At 41.3% G+C, this 21,522-nt stretch overlaps 1 protein-coding gene across 1 annotated transcript in view; it reads left to right on the forward strand.

Annotated features, from left to right (window-relative positions):
- MARCHF11 (membrane associated ring-CH-type finger 11) overlaps window positions 1-21,522 on the forward strand; it is a 117,962-nt gene that overhangs the window by 86,761 nt on the left and 9,679 nt on the right. The window contains 1 exon segment of the mRNA NM_001205420.1: window positions 5,949-6,141. Coding sequence (NP_001192349.1) covers window positions 5,949-6,141 — 193 coding nt within the window.

The following is a 21,522-nucleotide window of genomic DNA, read 5'->3' on the forward strand; positions in this document are numbered from 1 at the left end:
TTCTAGGTTGGTCATAGCTTTTCTTCCAAGGAGCAAGCGTCTTTTAATTTCATGGCTGCAGTATGATTTCATTGGTAATGGCAACAGTTAGTGCCATGGTTTCAGAGCAGTCTATAGAAATTATTGGGGTACTTGTCGAGTTTCCCATGAAGGGGATGCCAAACCAATACGGACCCTCACACAACATCGTACCCCGTTTGGGGCCACACACGCTTGTCTGTGTCTTTCCGGCACTGATGGGCCTTACATGGTGCATCTCTGAACAGTCATACATAAAGAGAATATTAAAAAGTTTTCAGTATGAGTTTATTTAATTCTTTCCAAACTTTGTTAAAAATTAAAGAAATATAATTCCACTAGCATGTCATCATTATGTTAATATTCATTTATGTGTATGTATATGTGCTTAGTCCCTCAGTCGTGTGGCCCACCAGGCAAGAATCCTGGTGTGGGTTGCCATTTCCTTCTCCAGGGGAATCTTCCTGACCCAGGAGTTGAACTCGGGTTTCGTACTGCAGGTGGATTCTTTGCCATCTGAGCTACAAGGAAAGTGCAATATTCATTGAACAAACTGCAGCTTTCATACTGAAGAAGTATGTGAGGATCCCATTTGAAAAGCTATTGGTCAGGTTTAGCTGGTATTCTGCTGAGCTGCCTTTTGCATTTGTTGACCTTTTTCATCCCTAGAGTTACCTTTAGATAGATATAGCTATGTCCTCTTTGGTTTTGCTTTTAGATGAAGGATGTGTCAGTTTAAACAGACAGAAGATGTGAAAAGCAGACACTATGCAGAGGAAGACACTTAAGAAAGAAGTCAGGCTTTGGAAACAAATCTGAGTTTAAATTCTCACTTCTTTACTCACTGGTGGCTTCTCCAGAACTGAACTTTATCCTGTCGGCAGTGATGGAATAGATGTGGAGAGAATGTTAATCTGGCAATCAGATAGGTGATGAAAACTAAAGTCAGGTATGGTGTATTTAAAGCATTGACTAAGTGTTTTCTGCTCTTTGGTGAATACAACGGGAGGTGAGACGCAGCTTCTGCTATCATGTCATGCAATGTGTGGATGATAGGATTCCAAGACAACATGGGAGTCCAGTGAAAGAAATCCATGCTAATCAGAGCTATACAGAGTGGCTTGTGGGGTCCATAAGGAGGAATTCTGCTTAGAAGAGAAGGGGCAGGAGGGGGCTGCCTTTTAAGAGGAGTTGGCATTACAGCAAGTTATGGATAGATGAGAGATTTCATCAAGTGAGAATGTGCTCAAAAGCAGAGACGGGACCGAAGTAAAAGGTACACAGCCTTTGAGAGAATACAGAGAATCAGATGAAGCTGAATTGAGGAGTATGCCTCTCTCGCCTCTCTCCCTCCCTTCCTCCTTTCATCCCTCCTTCCCTACCTTCCTTCTTTCCTTCTTCCTCTTTCTTTCCTTCTTCCCTGTCTTCCTTGTAATATTCTTCCATCCCTTTCTTCCATCCTTCCTGCAACAGTTATGTGCCAGGCACTGGGAATATGTGCTGAAAAAAATATTTAGCCTCCTTAATGGAGCTTAGAGTCCAGCCCAGTGGGGGCAGGTTTTCTTTCATTAGGAATATAGATTTGAGTGTTTAAATAGAGGATCAGCAAGTGACTCACAGCTGGCTATGCAGCTAGAAAGCTGTCATAGTAGATCAGAAAAGACAGTCTTGAAGCTTTTATCAAAAAACTGCCATGGCACTGAAATGATGGGGTATAGGAGAAAGACATGGCAACCCACTCCAGCATTCTTGCCTAGAGAATCCCGTGGACAGAGGAGCCTGGTGGGCTGCTGTCCATGAGGTCGCACAGAGTCGGACACGACTGAAGCAACTTAGCATGAATACATGCAATTAACTGTTATCAGAGCTCAATGAAATTATTACACAGAATAGTAACAGGGTTAAGAGCATGACCTAGAGGCCAGACTATCTGGGTTTATATCTCAACTCCAGTCCTTACAAGATGTTTTAATTTGGAGCAATTGTTAAGCCTCTCTCTACCTGTTTCCTTATCTGTAAAATGGGGATTGTAATAGTACCTCCCTCCTAAGGTAGCCAGGGAAATTAGATGAGTTAATATGTATAACTTCTTAGAAAAATGCCTGGCACATATTAGTCCTGGATAAATACAGGCCATGAATATTACATTACTTCTTCTTGTACACTAAATTAGAATGAACTTCCCAATGAGGAACCAATTGGTCCCAATTTTTGTAGAAACAATAGGTTCAATAGTTGTGTAGAGGTGAACAGCTTTTCGGAAATATAAGAGTCATACATATTCACATATTATAGACTGAAAGAAAATAACAGCAATTATTGGCTTTAAACCAATCTGATTATTGTTACTTTCCTTTCCAAAGTTGGGAAGACATTTAAGTGAAAAAAAAATATATATGTACATACTTATGTATGAAGTTTTAGAGGAGAAAAAAGTGTGCTCAGCAGTTGACAAATTTTGTTCAAGATTCAGAAGTGCCTTACAAACTGCAGTCCAGGTCTTCAGTATTATTGTGGTAGAGAGAGAAGCCCCAAGACACTCATCTACTGTTTTTATTGTCCAAGCTAATGGTCCATTAACACAGTTCCTTTAGGCTGAGCCTGGTAGAAAATGAGTGTCTTCCAGGCGTGTTTCCTTGTGGTGGGAAGTAGTATTTTTCCTAGGGGAAGAATGTGAAAAATCCCACTTTTTGTACATAGTGGTAAAAATAAGAGAGCGGTATACAGTGGGTGAAGAAATTATCAAGATGGTGTCAGTGTTCAAAGGGCAATCTCTAAGTTCATAATTGGTTTAATAAATTTTATTCAGTAACGGTTTGTCCTCATTAGCTTCAGTGAAATAGTACTAATTTTAAGGTTCATCAGCATGTGAAGAATATACATGCACTTTCAGACACACTTGCATGCACATTTGCACTATTAGCGAAGTAACAGAAAACCAAAATTGCAGGGAGTTCATTACAGATTTTGAACAGTTTGTCCTTCTTTAAAAGTAAATTTCAAAAATCTCAAAGTACTTCTTATATCCACCACAAAAAAATCATTTCTATGATAGTAAATAATTGAGCCTCCAGGTGTATTGTAATCAAGAGTTGTTCTTTTTTATTCCTAGCTTCCTGATATAATTTTAAATGCATTGATTGCAAACAGCCAGGCATTTGAATTTAAACCATTTTAAATTTGGTAACACCAAACAAGTGTGAGGCATCAATATTTCCTTTTTTTCTTGTTGGGTTGACTTACAATGTTGTGTTAGTTTCATTTGTACAGTAAAGTGATTCAGTTATACATATGCATATATCTGTCTTTTCAGACTCTCTTTGCTTATAGTTCATTGCAAAATATTGAGTACACTTCTCTGTGTTATACAGTAGGCCCTTGCTGGTTATCTATTTTAAGTATAATAGTGTGTATATTTTAATCCCAACCTCTTAATTTATCCCTTCCCTCCCCCACCCTTCCCCTTTGGTAACCATAAATTTGTTTTCTATGATTGTGGGCCTATTTCTATTTTGTATAAATTCATTTGTATCAGGGTTTTTTTTTCTTAAGATTCCAAATATAAGTGATACCATATGCTTCTTATTTCTAGTAAGTCTGTCTTGTTGTTCATTCGCCTTTCTCGTCAAGGAATGGCTGAGCCTCATGTTTGGGAAGCCTGCCGCCTGAGCATGGCCTCCCTGTCCTGGCAGTCAGCTGACTCTGAGACCCAGGGTCACCAGCTTCCTTGTCCCAGGACACACCACAGCACCATAAGACCATCCCCACCAGTTCTCCCAAATCCAAGTGCCTACGAGGGTGTCTGTGGCCACCATGCTGTTACTCAATTGTCATGCAGGCAGCCTGGATCAACTAATTAATTAATAAGCTTAACTGGAGTGAAATATAATTAATTATACAATATTGAGCTGTTCAAATTTAACGCCAGTGAAATTACATAATGAATCTGGCAGAAGGAAAATAGATATCAGTATATAAAGTGCATTCCTGGTGAACCCTCTTCACACACTTTTGACTTTCTGACTCCTGTGATGCAGGCGTATATATTTTGAAACTTGTAGCCCATCCTGTGAAAATCAAACACACATACATACACACACAAATTGGACATCTTTGCCTCATGGGTTTAAAATGATGCTTTGTTTTCATCTGTGTGATGTGATTAATAAATTGATAAAGACTAACATAGTGTATACAGACCTGTTAGCATCCATCTAAGTTGGAGATTAGTTGGAAGCAGTTTTCTATGTTGCTTACCATGTTGTTGTATTTAATGCAGACTTTAATGGGCATCAAAACTAAACAAGACCACAGACACTGACACTTCACACTTGGCTGGCAACACCAAATTTTAAATGGTTTAAAATTCAAATGCCTAGTCATTTGAAATTAATGTGCTTAATGTTATGTCAGGAAGATAGTGAAAAAAAAATAAAGCTTCAGATACATGCTCAAAATATAATACTGATTTATTTGTAATGATATAATAATGTGATGATATTGACTAGTTCAGTTATTATTCATGCAAATTTATAAAAATAAGGACCACTTTTCAATAAATTAATCTTCATATTAAAATGATTTAAAATGTCTTCATTATAGAATCCACAAACTTTGTCATTTGGTTCTGGGTTTTTTTGTGTTTTTTTTTTTTTAAGAGAAGCCAGTAAGTGACTTGAGAGAATGAAGTATTTTGAATTCATTTTGATATTTAATCTTTAACAAATGTAGCCTTATGTGTCTTAAGAATACGCAAGGTTCAAATCATGCTTAAAATCATTATATGTAACTTATTTGTGGTGAGAGACCGAGGCAATGAGGAAAAGAGGGAAGTTATGAGTAGTGATAGACTTCTTTCTGGGGATTCACATATTCACACTCCAGGTAAGTAAAGAGTTTAAGGAGGTTGTCAGATTCACCCAATGGATTCTGACTGTTGAAGCTCATTTGTTTTTTAAAGGTTATTTAAACTGTTTAGCAATTCTTCTGACAAGCCATATGTTGTAACAGCTACAACTCTCACACACAAGGAGACTGTGCGGGTTGTTTTGAGTTTCATTGCTTGACTTACTGGCAGACCATAATAGCGATTCTAGTTGTGTTTCTGTCTCAGTGATGAAAAGTGAGAACATGATTAATTAATTCTCTCAAGTTGGTAACACCCTTGAAAGATTTTTCATCATTTGTACAATAAATCCTCTCAAATGTTGATACTTTGGACATCAAATTATTGTCTCCATTGAATGGTGGTCCCTTATACAGTTTGTGAGTTTCAAAGATACTCCTTCAAGTACAAATTCTAAATCTTGACAAGAATGGCTTCATGGATTGCTCATTAGTTAATAAATAGCCAGTAATATCTGAGCATATGAAATGTAGCAATAACAGATAACACACAGTTTTATAGTTTCCTTATAATTATTTCAGTGTGTTAAATGACTTTTTCACAGATGTTCTTATATAGCTTCTTTATTTACTTTTTACATTTTTTCACAAAAGGAGATACTTCCCTTTTTTGCAGTAGCCAGATGTATTAATAGCAAAATAAGTTTCCAGGCAGAGGAGTCCTCATCATGTGTCTTCAGAGTGCATTTAATTTCATGCATGTGTGAAAGATGACAATGTGATTCCTCAGTACTAAATATTCCTCAGCCATTCGCACTCAGTATGGTTATCCGGAATAAAACTAGATTAAATTTGCAGAGTGGTGAATTATGGAAAATAATGAAGTTGAGGCAATTCATTAATCTTTATCTACTGGTCTATTTTTTATACACTGAATGAAATGGGAAAAAAAAAATTCATTTGGGGACCGATCAAATTGAAAAGGGTCTAACGTGAAGAGAAACATGGGGCTAAAAATGTTTTTTTTTTTTTCTTTTTAAATTATCCACAGCACTTTTTCTTACATGCCTCTGTTTTTCTTTTAGTGGCAAAGCATTTCTATAACACTGGTTGAGAAAGTTCAGATGATCGCTGTAATTCTAGGATCCCTGTTCTTAATAGCGAGTGTGACCTGGCTCCTCTGGTCAGCCTTCAGCCCCTATGCAGTGTGGCAGAGGAAGGACATCCTTTTTCAGATCTGCTATGGAATGTATGGTTTTATGGATCTAGTGTGCATAGGTAAGACCATGACGTTCAACGCTAACAAACTGTCAGTAATCCGTTTCTTCCAGCTCTTTCGTTTCCATCAGTCGGGTCTAACCTAGAATGTGGCGGTTCACATGATCTTGGTTCTCTAGCTCATTAACTGCCTGGGGCACCACAATCCACCACTTTTCTCAAAAAGCGTAGCATCTCTGTTCTCAAGTAATCTGAAAAAAAAAAAATGAACAGGATAATGCCCCTTTAAAGTGGTTTATTTTGCATCATAAATAAGGAGGAGTTGAAGAAATTATTTGGGGATGGGCGATGGAAGGATAGTCATTTAATTTCTAAGAATGAACAGCAACTAAATCCCCCTCACGAAGCTGGGAAGGTATTGACTAATGTCAACGGCCATAGTGTGCGTCTGGGGAGAACACGGATACCTGGAGGTCTTACGTCGTGGCCTGGCAACCTCAGACTCCCTGCCCAGGACATAAAGGGCTCCTTGGAAGGGTAAGGACTTGGGGACAGTTTTCCTTGCCATTCTGTGCCGCTTAGTTTCACTTATTACATTTAGTGGTTCAGAAGAGGAAAAGGATGGGATGCTTTAGCCAAAATAGATGCTACAGAAAGGGTTCTTTACGTGTTTCACTGGCCCAATCTCATTTCCCTTGTACCATGGAAAACAGAAGCCGATTCAGGCAGCATCTACTTGTGTATGAGATGCCACAGGCATTGCGATGGTGACCAGTTGGCACCGGGGGACAGGCATGGAGAGCAACCGTACCTTACCCAGGAGAGGCCCTGCTCAGATGTGGCTGACAACTTACAGGATGTAAAACGAGCCCAGGGAGGAAAGTATGGTCCGAGGACCACCCTTGGCTGCAGCAGCATCTGCAGCGTCTTATAAAGAAATGCACGTTCTCAAGACCCGCCCCAGACCTGCCAAATCCAACACTTCAGGGTACTCCCTCTCCAGCCACCATCTGTGTTCACAAGCTCACCGACAGGCAGATAATGTGAGAGCCACTGACTTCAGGGAATGGACTCGACCTCCCATCGAGTGCCTTGGTTTCTAACCCTGGCCTCTGCTTGGACAGGTCAACCTTGTCTCTCTCTATTTCTTTTTTTTTCCCTCACCTATAAAAATGGGAATAAGCCTCCATAGCACACAAACTTAAATAAAGGAAAAGACTATTATAAAATAATTGTTTGTAACTGGGAGTTGTAGATTAAGTGTGTTTGAATAAGACACAAACACTGAAAGACTTGAAATCACTTAGAGTACTGCCTCTACTCACAAAAGCCTTTCAATTAGCAGCAATTTCAATATTCTCAGTCAGTTTTTCTAAGAGAACTTCGTATGTTTAAAAACTATGATCAGCTGGAATTTCACCTCTTTTTCTTTTTATCGCCATTTTACTAACTCAAGACTAGTAAGAAAGAAAAGTATAAAATTTCAAGTCAAGAAGGAAAAATGAATGGAGGGAGATGTCATGAAAAATATGTAAACTGAGCAGATGTGGCCTGAATAATTGGGCTAATCATGTATATGAACAATTTGCATTAAATGTGATAATACATATGTAGGCATTTGGAAATTCCAACTCTATTCAAATAAATCTCTGGGGTATGGCTCTAAATTGAGATGGATTACAGAATTGTTCTACAAATTCCTCAACAAATTCAGAAATAGTGTTTTCTATCTTTCAATATAAAAGTTATAAAATGTGGTATTCCATTGATATTTAAAGGAGAGATGAGAAATGAAAGAACCATTGGGCTCCCAATCTGACCTGAAGGGAAACAGTTGACTTTATTACAGCACTGAAAGGGCCAGGCCTTTCTTGCTTAGGAAATCATCTTCTTGAATTTCATAGCTTGCATTTAGTACTGAGTTATTATATCTTAAATTTTGATTGCTGATGCCAGTCTTTTAATCAAGATTATTAGGATTCTGGTTTTAAGAGCACATACATAGGAACTAATGATCTTTTTGACAATGTAAGACGTATTTGGGCCTCCCTTTTGAAATGTGGGTGTTTGCCCATTTTATAAAGTTAAGTTTCTTAGGGAAAAAAAACCAGTGGACATTTTCCTGGAGAAGCTTTGGAGAGTGAGTTTTTATCTAGGTTTTAAATATTGACAATGCTTTTCATTGTCTTTTGGCTCATCGAATCAAAATCCCATCACTCAATGACTTATTTGTATATTTTAAAAAATATTAAAGAATTCAGATTGAACAGCAGTATTTATTTCACTTTGCAATGTCATTAGTTAGTCTTTTTGGACCCAGAAGTGAACTGAGAGTTGCTCAGTGGTGTCTGACTCTTTGCCACCCTACGGACTGTAGCCCGTCAGGCCCCTCTGTCCATGGAATTTTCCAGGCCAAAATACTGGAATGGGTTGCCATTTCCTTCTCCATTTTGGACCCAGAGAAAAGCTTATTTTTCCCCCAAGAAATTGGAAACCTATTAGATTTAGAAAGCAAATACATGTAGGCTACCAACAGCCGGCTGGATCGTGGCAGGTAATTATTCCTGCTAACATTTCAAATTAATTAAAATGTCAGCTAACTAAATGTAGACAGTAACATAGTAGCTTACATTGATTATGCCTCAAATACCCATGACTGCAAGACCAGAGTGGAGTGAAAAGCGTACATCTTTGTGTCCAGCTTGTTCAGTCCAATCAGCTTTCTAGGTGTCAGACACAGTGCCAAGTGCTGGGAATGCAAATGAGAGCCGGTCACTTTCCTGCCCTCTAGGAGCTCCCAGCCACACAGGGAGAACAGATGTAAGTAACTAGAATTCAGCAGGATGTGCAGGGATGGACTTAAGCACAGGAGATGGTAGTTGAACAAAGCGGGGGGAGATTGACACTGGTTGTTCTATGTGGGAAGGGAACTGTTTCAGGCAGATTTCATGGGGAAGTAATAGCTGAGCAGGCTGATGGATGAAGAGATGCTTGGCACATGGGGAGATGGCCCCCTTGTCACCACCGGAGGCTGTAAGATTGGCTCCCCATTTGGAAGGCTTTAAGGCGGCTGGAAACATTCCCGTATTCCTGTTCATCTAAGCTTTTCAAACTTATTTATACCTAAACGGAAAAGGAGCAGATTGACAGCTTCATAAATGTTCTTCTTAAAAAATATTTCTGTGAATTCATAGAAGATTATTCCAGAATCTAAACAGTGTTCTAGTCCGGTCAGGGTAAGTAATGCGTTGTGCTCAGTCAGTCACTCAGTCACGTCCGACTCTTTGGGACCTTTGTGAGCCCATGAACTATAGCCCTCCAGGCCCCTCTGTCCACGGCATTCTCCAGGCAAGAATACTGGAATGGGTCGGCATTTCCTCCTCCAGAGGATCTTCCAGACCAAGGGATGGAACCCACATCTCTGGCATCTCCTGCATTGGTGCCATCCAGGAAGCCCACATAATGTTTAGGAAGATAACGTGGGGAAATTTACTTATTCCCGAAGTTAATTTGTTACTTTCATTTATTATCATGTAATACATCTGCTTTCCCAAGATTCAATTTCTTCTTGCTGTTAAAGCTTTGAATTCTCCCAAGGGTCTGGGTACCATGATAGTTTAAATACTTAGATCAGGGCTGTCCAAAGTTCTCCAGAACTTTCTGCAATGAGTAAAATGTTGTGTATCTGTGTTGCCCAGTACCGTAGACACTAGCTCCATTTGTCTGTTGAGCACTTGAAACGTACTTAGTGTGAATGAGAAACTCAATCTTAAATTTAATTTTGCTGAACCTTCACATAAATCACCACCTGTGGCTCATGGCTACCATATTGGACAGATTTCTAGATGATGGAATGGTAAATGTGTAAGGGTTTGATCGACAAGTTTCACCTTTATAACAGGTTATAGTTCCTAAATGATGAAGTAATTCTGTTTCATGAGACGAATAAAGTGAAAATGAGTGCAAGAGGATTGGGAGAAGGGTATTAACAGTGAGAGGGTGGTGGTCCAGAGCTAGACAGAGAGCTGTCAGAGGGAGCTGTCTTAAGGAAATGGGAGTACAGAGAGATGTAACTTTAGATTATATTTGGGGAGCTCTTTCAAATATTTAAGTAGATGGCATTCAGACTATGACTGTGTACTAGGAAAACTAATATAAAGGATCTAAATCACTGAGATGCTGTAGCCCAGGGGCAGCAGTTTAGGGAGAAGTAATAGTCACAGCAGGCTCACAGTGGCTCCCTCCTAAGAAGTTTTGCACAGTGGACACAGAAAGATGAGCCAATTCAGAAATTAAAAGCAAGTGCCTGGCACAAGGCTCTGGGCACAGGACCTGGTTCTCAGCTCCATACATGGCACATGGAAAAAACAAGACTCCTGCTTATATCGGCCGTGTCCCTCTAAGGATGCTTGGACCACAAAAGGAATATGTTTCTGAGTGACTTGAAGAAATGAGGGATTGAGACGCGACCATAGGATGGGGAATCATCTGATGAACTTGCATCTGGAAAGTGAGGGCCCTTACCAGGTCCCCTCAGGGTCTGGTGACCCTGAGGAGGTGAGTTCAGCCTCTCATAGAAGCTGTAAACTAGAACAAAAGCCTCATCATGGTCCCTGTTCTGTGGGATTCCCGAAACAGGCAGCAGTGCTTACACCTACCTAGTCTCATGCACGCGCAAGGTTAGTGCCAAAACCACATCTGGAAGATCTGTATCTTCCTTGGAATGATAAGGGAAGGGTGATGAGGGTTGTGGCTCCAAAATTTAGAAATTTGGATCACTGTTGTTCTTTTAAAAGGTTTTGTTAGTCATCCACATAATATAAACACATACATATTCCGACTAAAACACCTTTCATGTTTACAATTGAGAAATTATATAAAGTTTATAAAAAAGACCTTTCCCTCCCAGTGCCCTTTTTCATTTCACTTCCTGTGCAGAAACGTCCCCTCTCCAATGCTGATGTATATCTTCGAGATCTTTTTCACCGTTTCCTTTTTTTGACATGGTGATCAGTAGTTTGGATTGTATTTAACGCCATTAGAGTGGTTTTCTTAAAATCCATTCTATGACCATCTCCCTGGAGAAGGAAATGGCAGCCCACTCCAGTTCTTGCCTGGAGAATCCCATGGACTGTAGCCCACCAGGCTCTTCTCTCCATGGGGTCGCAAAGAGTCAGACACGACTGAGTAACTGAGCGCATGACTATCTAGGTTTGTGGGACAAGTTTGTCTAAGAAAGTGGGAGTGGCCACTCCGGACCTTGCTCCTATGCGGCTTGTCCTGTCTGGAGTCTCTCAGGGACATCAGGATTGCCATGTGCAGCTTTCAAGAGCAGGACAGTGTAAATTCCATCCTATAATTTATCTCATTATTTCAAAAGCATCCTGCGAGGTAGTTCTGGTTCCTGCTCATTACATCTCTGCGTGCGTGTGTGTGTGTGTGTGTGTGTGTGTGTGTGTGTGAGTACGTCCTCTGTTCTGTATGCTTGTACTTGAGTTTGAGAAATAGAATAATCAGGAGAGTCAGCAATAACAGAATCGGGACGTTAGCCACAGAGCCATGCGACAAAGGGAAGCAATTTTTCTTAAAGCAATTTCTGGGAGTGTTTACTAGGTGAGAAAAAGAGATTGAGAAGTGAAAGCCTTTCAGTATTAACAGTGTAATAGGTGTAGAAGAAAGTGACCCCAGAGCTCCTGGATGTGCTGGAGAAGGTGGGGGTCTTGGGAGGCAGTGATTTGGATCACCCCTGCTGGATTTTGCTTTCCAAGATCTTCAGAGCAGATCCAGTATTTCAGTATTGTATTCAAAAATAACCCCAGACACACTAGAATAAGGATCAGATCAAGGTGCCTTCTTCTTTCTGTATCAATTATAGTCAATACTGAACAGTGCTTCTTCTGCAGAAATTTCATGCTGTCCATATAAGGTTTTCCTAAGTTTCAAGTCCATTTTTTTTGATCTATATAAATTTTTGTATCTATCATGGCCCTTTTGAAAATCTGTTTTTCATAGTTGACAATATATCTAGCTAAAGCTACTCAGGAAAATGCAAGAAAACTATTTAGAGTTACCAGTTGATAACTTTTATTCACATTTCATTCTAGAACTTTGGAAGAACAAATAAATACAACAGATTCCTGTGGTCTTGGATTGACCTGTATTTACTGTTTAAAAGGCACAGTAATTCTCTTTAAAAGGCACAAATTCTCTTGCTTTTGACATTGCTTCACTTCTCTATTTTTTTTTCCTTCAGGCGGAACAGCTGAAAGTAACACAGGATTTAACATTTGATTGATGGGAAGTGTAAAATGCAAATTTTCAATTTTTTTATATTATATGAGGAAAGATGTAGAAGTTTGACAGAAACTTTCAGGATATTCAGAGTCTTGGTTACAAGGAATGAATCCTTGCCCTGGAGGATGACCAGTGTATATTTCATGGCAGGGTTGTTTTCCCGTAAAATGATGCTTCTAGGTCATCTTCCTTCCTGTAGCTGGATTTCAACACATACAACCTAATTACATAAGTGAAGCATAATTGAGAAAGTGAATCAACTAAGGGAAGAAAATCCTAATGCATATTTATATCTCTGAACAAAATATAAGTGACGTTGAAACCATCCCATTTAAAATTTTCCATGCTTTCTGGCACTTCCCAGCATGATTCAGAAGTTGACAATATTTCTTAGAGTATTTTAGGTGAAAAACACATTTACTGGAGGAAATTGGTATTGGAATTGAAACATGCCACAATAATTTACAGCAGAAAAAAAATGGGTTTACTGAAGAGCACCCCCTTCCCCGTTCTTACCTTGTCACATGTGATCATCACGAAACAGAGGTGCAACTGTTGGTGAGGTTTGTAAAATGTGCAGCCCCTGGGTTGTGATAGAGAGACAGAATTTTCTTCTTTAAAAAAAAAAATGTATTTGAGTTGATTTGAGTTGATTGAGTACAGTTGATTTACAATGTTGTGTTAGTTTCAGGTATACACCAAAGTGAATCAGTTATACAGATACATATGTCCCCCTTTCTTTAGCTTTTTTTCCCATTTGGTCATTACAGAGTATTGATTTGAGTTCCCCGTGCTATACAGTAGGTCCTTGTTACTGATCTATTTTATATATAGCAGTGTGTACATGCTGAGAGACAGCATTTTCTTAAGCTGTAGAATATGTATGGGTAAATATAGAATTTGTCAAACACTCAGTTTCACCACACTCCTAGGGCCAGTGAGGTCCTGCACAGAGCAGGTGTGGATGTCCGCCAGGATCACCTCTTGCCCGGTCCTCTCAGCCGAGAGCCTGGACCACAGAGCCCAGTTTGACCTGAAGTGGGGCATCTCCACCCGAAGAGGCTTTCTCTGTGGGACATGGGGACCACTTCTCTTCTTCTCTTCTGCCCAAACGACAGCCCCGACTCATTCAAACTTGCCAGTGACTTTGATCATGAGATTTCAGATGCACGTGAAGTAGATTTTTTCGGGGGGAGACAGTCCACCCTGTCCCACCCCAGTCACCACCACTACCATCACCACAAAATCTGGGATCTGAATCACTGGAATCACCTGGGAAAACAGAGCTTAGACTGCCAGTAGGTCCACACGGAGCCTTGGGGAGAGGACGGGGATGTGAAAGCTACTTGTGTGCCCTGCTTGGCGCTCTGGGTTGCAGTGGATGGTGGGGGTTGTGGTTGCCTTTGTGTCATGCCTATTTTCATAGGAAGCACGGATGTGGGTGCATCTGCGTGAATCATAAGATGTGAAAAGGAAAGAAGCTCAGCTTAAAAAGTGTTTGGCAAAATAACTAGAAAAGTCAATTAGCCCAGTGCTTCCTTTTTGAGTCTTCCTATTACAGTTTTCCCTCTAGACAGGAGAGGACCAGTCAGCCACCTCGGCTCCGTTTCCTTCTTCTGTTTCCTGGTCTATAATTGGGCTGCGGACCAACATCCCTCCAGCATCTCAGTTTGGCTACCTGGGAGACCTCGGCCCAGCTGCTGACTTAGGACAGACAGAAGCCTTCTTCTCCAGCCCGGAGCTCCTCTGGATTTCTCTTCAAACATCTCCCCAGGGACAGACTGGGCTGGGAGGTTGGCCACGCTGGCTGGTCCGTTACCCTTGCAGCCAGGGCTGTTAACCAGATTTGAATGCTCTCCTGGTTCGTTTAGAATTATTTCTTAGAGCAGAATTCCTTTACAAGCCCAGAAGAACTGCCCCAGAGACAATTTTTCCTGATTTCAGAATATCTTGGTGTGCTTCATGCCCCCAGGAAATGCCCCAACTTCACTTAGAATCTAGCCAGACCCCTTGGAAGGAGAGGCAGAGTGGCCTCTTGTAATTCAACATCATTAGGGAAAGAACAGCTCTTTACCCTTTATATGCTGTGAGAAGAAAGCTGTTATTATCTCTTTACTCTGGAGGTACAAATTATAGGCTTGTCTATGCCTTAATCATACTGATGTTTACCAGTTTTTCCAAAGATTACTATCATAGTTGGTTATTAGTGGTACTGCTGCCTTTAAAACCCCAGGGAAGAAAGCAGAAGGGATCTTGCTTTTGCTCCTTTTACCCTCAGGGCTGTGCTGAAACGGTCTCTCAAAGTAAATTCACTCTTCAGCCCTCCTCCTGGCAGAGAAAACCCAACCCCAAACCTTCCCCTCCTGTGACTGGGTACAGTTCAAGTTTTTTTTTGGCGAAACATGGACATGATTAGCTGAGCAGCAGACCAAATATATTGTTGTTAGTGACTTTGTTTCCTCCTTAGGAAAAAGTGTGAATCTTTCAACTTCTTTCAATTGGTGGCTCAGATGGTAAAGAATCTGCCCACAGTGCAGGAGATGCTGTTTTGATCCCTGGGTCAGGAGGATCCCCTGGAGAAGGAAATGGCAACCCACTCCAATATTCTTGCCTGGAGAAGCCCATGGACAGAGGAGCCTGGAGGGCTGCAATCAGACACAAAGTCGCAAAGAGTCAGACACAACTGTGCCACTAGGCACGCATGAAATTGGGGGCGGTTTAGCCAAACAAGTATTAGTCATCTATTGGGCCAACATTAATTGGGTATTTATCGTGTCCCAAGCCTGGAGCACAGGCTAGAGATACAATTAGTTCAGAGTCTGCTGCCTGTTTTTACCATCCAAGATCTAAGAATGATTTTTACGTTTTGAAATGGTTGAATAAACATTAAAAGAATATTATTTCTTCACATATGGAAGTTATGTCAAATATAAATTTCCATGGCCATAAAAAATGTTTTGTTGGAACCCGGTCCTATCCATTCATTGATGTGTTATCAATGAGTGGTTGCAGCCTCAACGAAGAGGGACTGTGATATCTATGTAACCTATAGTACTTACAGTCTGGCCCTTTGCAGAAGAGCTTTTGGGCTATAGCATCCTCTCTGCTCTCCAGCTACTGGCGAGAGACAGTCAGAGAAATGAGCAATTAAGATACAACATGGAAAGTGCCAGGAGAGAAATATATGTGAGAGCAGATGGGGGAAAGGTAATCATCCTTAGGGTTGGAAATTTGAGCTGGGGGTTTATATCTGGTAGTTGAAACCAGCGTCTGCAAGGGAAGTGATTCAGGAGAGATGAGCAGCATTTTGAAGAAGACGACACAGAGCAAGCAGAGAGCTGAGCATGGCCAGAGAAGGAGAGAGTGGGGTCGGCTGAGGTGAGGAAGGGACTTGGGGGCGGAGGAGCAAGCGGCTGACAGTGCCAGATGCTTTATCAAGAGTAGGTGAAATCAAGCCAAAATGCATCACTGGGTTTGGCAGTGTGGGGGTTGGCTGGATAGAAACGGATTGCAGAGAATGGCTGGGATAGGCAGAAGGGGCTCAGGATGTAAGTTTATAAATCATGTTTGAAAAAGAGCACAGTCAAATGAGGGTAGAATCTAGAGATGGGGGTGTAGAATTGAGAAAAGTTACGCTTGTTTTCATGGCGGAGTGAGGTTTGAGCAAATGTTGAGAAGACAGACTTAGAAGGAATCAGAAGGCAGATTGAAGATCCAGGGGGGTGGGACAGCTGGATGCCCTTGAGGTGCAGAGATGGAACTCAGCACTCAGGAGAGGGGTCTGTCTTGCACAGGAAGGGTCCTCCCAACCCTGAGATGGGCAGGCGGGGGAGGAGAGGGTGGACATGGCTGTAGATGCCTCATGCGCTGCTCTGGGAGAGTAAACAGAGGGACCTCCTTGCAAAAGATCTGTTGCTCAGGCAGTAGGTGGATATGTGTTCAGTCTCTCAGTCATGTCCAACTCTTTGCGACCCCATGGACTGTAGCCCTCCAGGCTCCCCTGTCCATGGAATTCTCCAGGCAAGAATACTGGAGTGGGTTGCCGTTTCCTCCTCCAGGGGATCTTCCCAACCCAGGGATTGAATCTGCCTCTCCTGCATCTCTGCTTGGTAGTAGGTCATGTGGTCCTCTGCTGAGGTGGAGAAGGCACTGTGTGGGGAGAGGAGTCTGTCGAGAGCATTATAAGTGATGGTCAGCTGCAGAGAGCTCTGGGGAGAGGAGGCTGAGCCAGGAGACAAGAGGAACCACAGGACATGGCTGACTGCCCTCCTGAGGCTGGGCCAGGGGTGCCCCAGTCTACAGGGCCAGGAGGCTGCATGTTTTTACCCATTAGGGCTGAGGAGTGAGTGCAGAGGGGTGAAATAGTGAGGCTAGGCTAGGATGAGGCTTTATATCCAGAGTTGCTGGAATACCAGCAAGGACAAAGATCAACCTTGTCCTTCACCTTGAGAGGTGGAGAGTAATTACAGGATGGGGTTGCTTTCTCAGAGACTGGGGAAGGAACCAAAGCCAGAAAGGAGCTGACCAATTGGAGGAAGATTGCCCAATAGAGGGGCTTGAAGTCATAAGGAAGCAGAATAGGGTGCATTCATTGAAATGAAGTAGCTCAGTTGATAAAGAATCTTCCTGCAATGCAGAAGACTCAGGTTCGATTTCTGGGTCAGGAAGATCCCCTGGAGAAGGAAATGGCAACCCACTCCAGTATTCTTGCCTGGAGGATCCCATGCACAGAGAAACTTGGCAGGCTGCAGTCCATGAGATCGCAAGAGTCGGACATGACTTAGTGACTAAACCACCACCACCTTTAAAATGAAGAAAGTGGATGAGTGAGAAGCCCTGGAGGTGGTAGTTGCCAGCAAAGCTGGGAGAGTGTCAGGGCTTGTGGTTGGACCAGTTTCTGGAAGGGAGAGGCCTGAGCTGAAGTGAAGGAGGGACAGCAGAGGGTAAGAGTTACACAAGTCAGGTCACGGTCAAGTCATCCACATGGACAAGAAGGGGGTGGCTGTGTGGGGCTGCAGAGATCCAGGAGCCAGGGAACGAGTCATCCGAGATTATTGGGAGCAGCTGAGGGGTCAGGAGGGGACATCCCTTGTGGTTTCATTCTGTATGTGAGCATGCACACGTGTGTGTGTGTGTGTGTGTGTTGTGCAACGTCACTCTCTCTCCAACTTGACTGTTGTCCACAAGAGCGGTTGTGTGATTTCTAAACACATGAGGCTTGGAACAATTACAGCAACTTTGGAGAGAGCTGAATATATCCCTAGGCTATTCTAAAATGAGGTTATTAAAGAGGCCAACTGAACTTGGACACTGGAAGTTTTCCTTGGAAGAGAAAGCAAAGGCGCCTGTGGTAATGGGAACGATGACGAGAAGCAGCTCCCTTAATTTCAGAACCTAGAGATGGTTCATCAGAACTGGCACCCAGTCTTTGGGGACCTCCTGACTTCAGACTATTTTGCAACAAAGAACTTTCTCATCAAGGAGAGTGTGAATGTGATTCTTCTAAACGATGTTCCTACTTGGAACACAAGTAGGTGTCCTGACAGGGTTCCTCTGGGGTCAGGAAGAACCACAGAGATGAGCGCATTTCCAAACATGTTGAAAGGAGGTTTTCAAAACAAATCTCCAGTGATGGCTAAGATTATGTTTACTCTGATCCAAGCAGCATTCTAAGCACTTACCCTCGTTTTTCACACTCAATCTTCATAACAGTCCTATGGGGTGCAGGTACTCTTTTCATCTCAGAGGTGAGAAAACTAAGGCACCATTAACTAGTTTCCAGAGGCCATACAGATTAGAAGAGGGACCCAAGATTGTGGCTCCAGAGCCTGTTACAGGCTGAGCTTGACTTGGTAATTTATAAAATGTTCCTGTCTATTCAATAAACTGAAACTACTTCTTTAGTTACTGTCTCAAACACCTAAGGTATGATACCAGAAATAAATATTTCTTTTAACACTAGTTTTAGATTGGAAATGGAGAAAAAAACTTCCCTAAAAATTCCAAAGTAATTAGCTATTTTGTGACTCTTTTATTTATTGTTAATTAATAGAACAAAAAATATACAGAAACATATTAAAGATAAAATTTAATATTACCATGCCAAAATCCATTTCTCTCTCCATTGTTTTAAGTGAAGCAATTTCTTGATAAGAATTATTTATGTAAAGAATCACATCTCAACCTTGAATTTTCTTGCTAGATCACAGGATAGTATATTAAGGAAGCCTAAGGTCTGAGCCGGAGAAGGCAATGGCACCCCACTCCAGTACTCTTGCCTGGAAAATCCCATGGATGGAGGAGCCTGGTGGGCTGCAGTCCATGGGGTTGCTATGAGTTGGACACGACTGAGTGACTTCACTTTCACTTTTCACTTTCATGCATTGGAGAAGGAAATGGCAACCCACTCCAGAATTCTTGCCTGGAGAATCCCAGGGACGGGGGAGCCTGGTGGGCTGCTGTCTATGGGGTTGCACAGAGTCGGACATGACTGAAGCGACTTAGCAGCAGCAACAGCAAGATCTAAGCATTTTTATATTCAGGTTAAAAATTCTAATTAACATCAATTCAAATATATCAAATTTAATTGATATTCTCAACTACAAAATACTACTGATGTTATGAGGATGAAGTCAAAGAGTTATACATTTTACTTATGCTGAGACGACAGCTTCTGTTTGGAATATTTACCCACAGTCTGTGTGATTTAAGAGGAATGAAAAGCAAAGTCAACAAAACTGAACTAGCCTATGTCAGGTCCAAAGATAAACAGGTTTTAATTAGATATTTCAATTAAAACTTCTAAAATATTGTTCTTACCCCATGAAATGAAACAATCAATACATGTGTTGCTTACCCTTAAGGTAAATAAAATCATAATCTGCAAGTTTGCAGTAGACAGTTTATCCATTGGAGATGGAAGGGAAATTTGCATATACATATTTCAGCTTGCCACTAAGAAAAGTCCACTAAGCCTCCTTCTCAGTACTGGCTTTGGTCCAGAGTGTGGGAAACAAATGGAAATCTACCAAGGTAGATCCTGAATCCTTAAAGAATTAATTCACAGAAGATAGACATCTATCTTTAAACCAGATGCTGTAACATTGAGGTTTGCAGAGTTATTTATTAATATTTTATATATTGTGAAGGTCACTACAGTCCTCCCATCCCCTACCCAGATGCGGCCATGCACACTTTAGGATAAAGGTCAGAGGAGAGCTGACCATCGCAGCCTCTTGTGTTACTGAAGAAAGATTTTGACTGCCTAGTCATAGTCAGGTAATATTCCTTGGGTCAAAGACACACTTGTGAGGACAAGCTTTGGCCAGGGATGGCTCCTGAAATCTGAGTTCTTGCAGAGGAGTATACTGAATCAGCCTTCAAGGGTCTAGCTCTGATTCTGGCTTTGAATGTAACTGTGGCCCATTGGTCAAGCTATGTCACTTCTCTGGGCTTCAGAGACTTCATCTCTGCATATGAACAGGTTGGGTTAAATCATACCCAGTATTTCCTAATTTTTAAATTGAGTTACCATGTTTGTCCACTTCATATGTCTGTGACGCCGGGTGTTCCATCTGTCCATGATTTGAAGGACAGAATTGGAGTTGCACTCAACTGAAATTAAACCAATTCTAACCCATGCTTCCAGTTACTCTGTGTGTCTGTGTGCTCAGGCACTCAGTTGTGTTCGACTGTTTGTGACCCCGTGGACTGTAGCCTCTCTGTCCATGGGATTATCCCAGCAAGAATACTGGAATGGGTTGCCGTTTCCTTCTCCAGGAGATCTTCCTGACCCAGGAATTGAATCCTGAGTCTCCTGGGTCTCCTGCATTGTTAGGTGGATTCTTTACCATCTGGGAAGCCCAGGGGAACTCTAGGATACCTGTATTATATATTTAAAAAAGTATTGGACTCATTCCTTTATGTCTTTTATTGAAATAATAATATCCACAGATCTTTTTTTCCTCGAGCCCTGTTGGGTGGAAACTTAGATAATATAATCCTTTTTTAAAAAAAAAATTTGCATACTGTGTATTTTATAATGTATAACAAGTTTGCAGCTTTTGAGGAATATTCTGTGAATATGCCTATGGTAGATTTGTGCTCCAGGGCTGGTGATTGAAAGAGCAGAAGAATCTCCTTTCTACAAAGGAAGAAAAAAATCATTAAAATAATTAATTGATGGATGGATTTCTGAACAGAGCAAGAGGTCAGAAAAATGGCCAGCATTTTTTGAATTCTCCTGTTTTATCTGGAAATAGAAGAGAATATCCACTTCTGAATCTTAGGCTTTTTGGTCTGGTGCAGGCATTTGTAACTATATCATTCATGATTGTTTAACTCAAGTAAACATTTGATGACCAGGCCAACAAGATAGAGGGGGAGGCTGCTACAATTTACTGAGGCTAAAACAAGCCCTTGTAAAGAATTTTCCCTCTTCTATTTCTGGCAGGCTGTGTGTGTGTGTGTGTGTGTGTTTATTTTGAAAGGGGTGGGGCAAAACCCACTGTTATGAAATAAAGGCCCACATTTTTAAACCTTTTCATTTCTAGTCTTGGAATACACGTTTCAGTTTGTCTTTGGTATCTCCAGGTATTACTCTAACTTTTGAAAGAACTGTACTGGAGACATTTTGTGTTTTAACAACACTGTTGCACCCAGATGAAGTCAGTCTTATCATCTTTTAGATTCCAGAGACAGTTACTCTTCTCTTTCTCACTCCCTCTCATTTAGCAAAGATTTATTGAGTTCCTACTATGTATCAGCAATTGAAGTAGGATTAGGATTCCTGTCCTCAGTACATGGCTGATTGGGGTCACAAATAGAAGGTTCTCTGTTCTGTGGTTTTATCTGAGATTTGTTAAGAAGACAGAATTAGCAGAATTCAGGGCAAGAGGATAGACTACCTAGGTGATCATTGGGTTTTAGCTGAACTGATTTGAGGGGATGGTCATTAGCTGAAATGAGGATGGTAGGTTGAGAAGCAAATCCACATTATGTCAGGACCTTCTAGAAAAGGGAGGGCTTCCCTCACCACCAAGTAGTGAGAAGTGACACTTCATGTTAAAGTTTGCCTTTGTGTCTTGTTCTGTTCCCAGGGAGTGTAGTCATCAGCATTGAAGGGGCAGCATGAATGTGCGCTTGGCA

Source organism: Bos taurus, chromosome 20, assembly GCF_002263795.3.
Source record: "Bos taurus isolate L1 Dominette 01449 registration number 42190680 breed Hereford chromosome 20, ARS-UCD2.0, whole genome shotgun sequence".
In the NCBI taxonomy this organism is placed as follows: Eukaryota; Metazoa; Chordata; class Mammalia; order Artiodactyla; family Bovidae; genus Bos; species Bos taurus.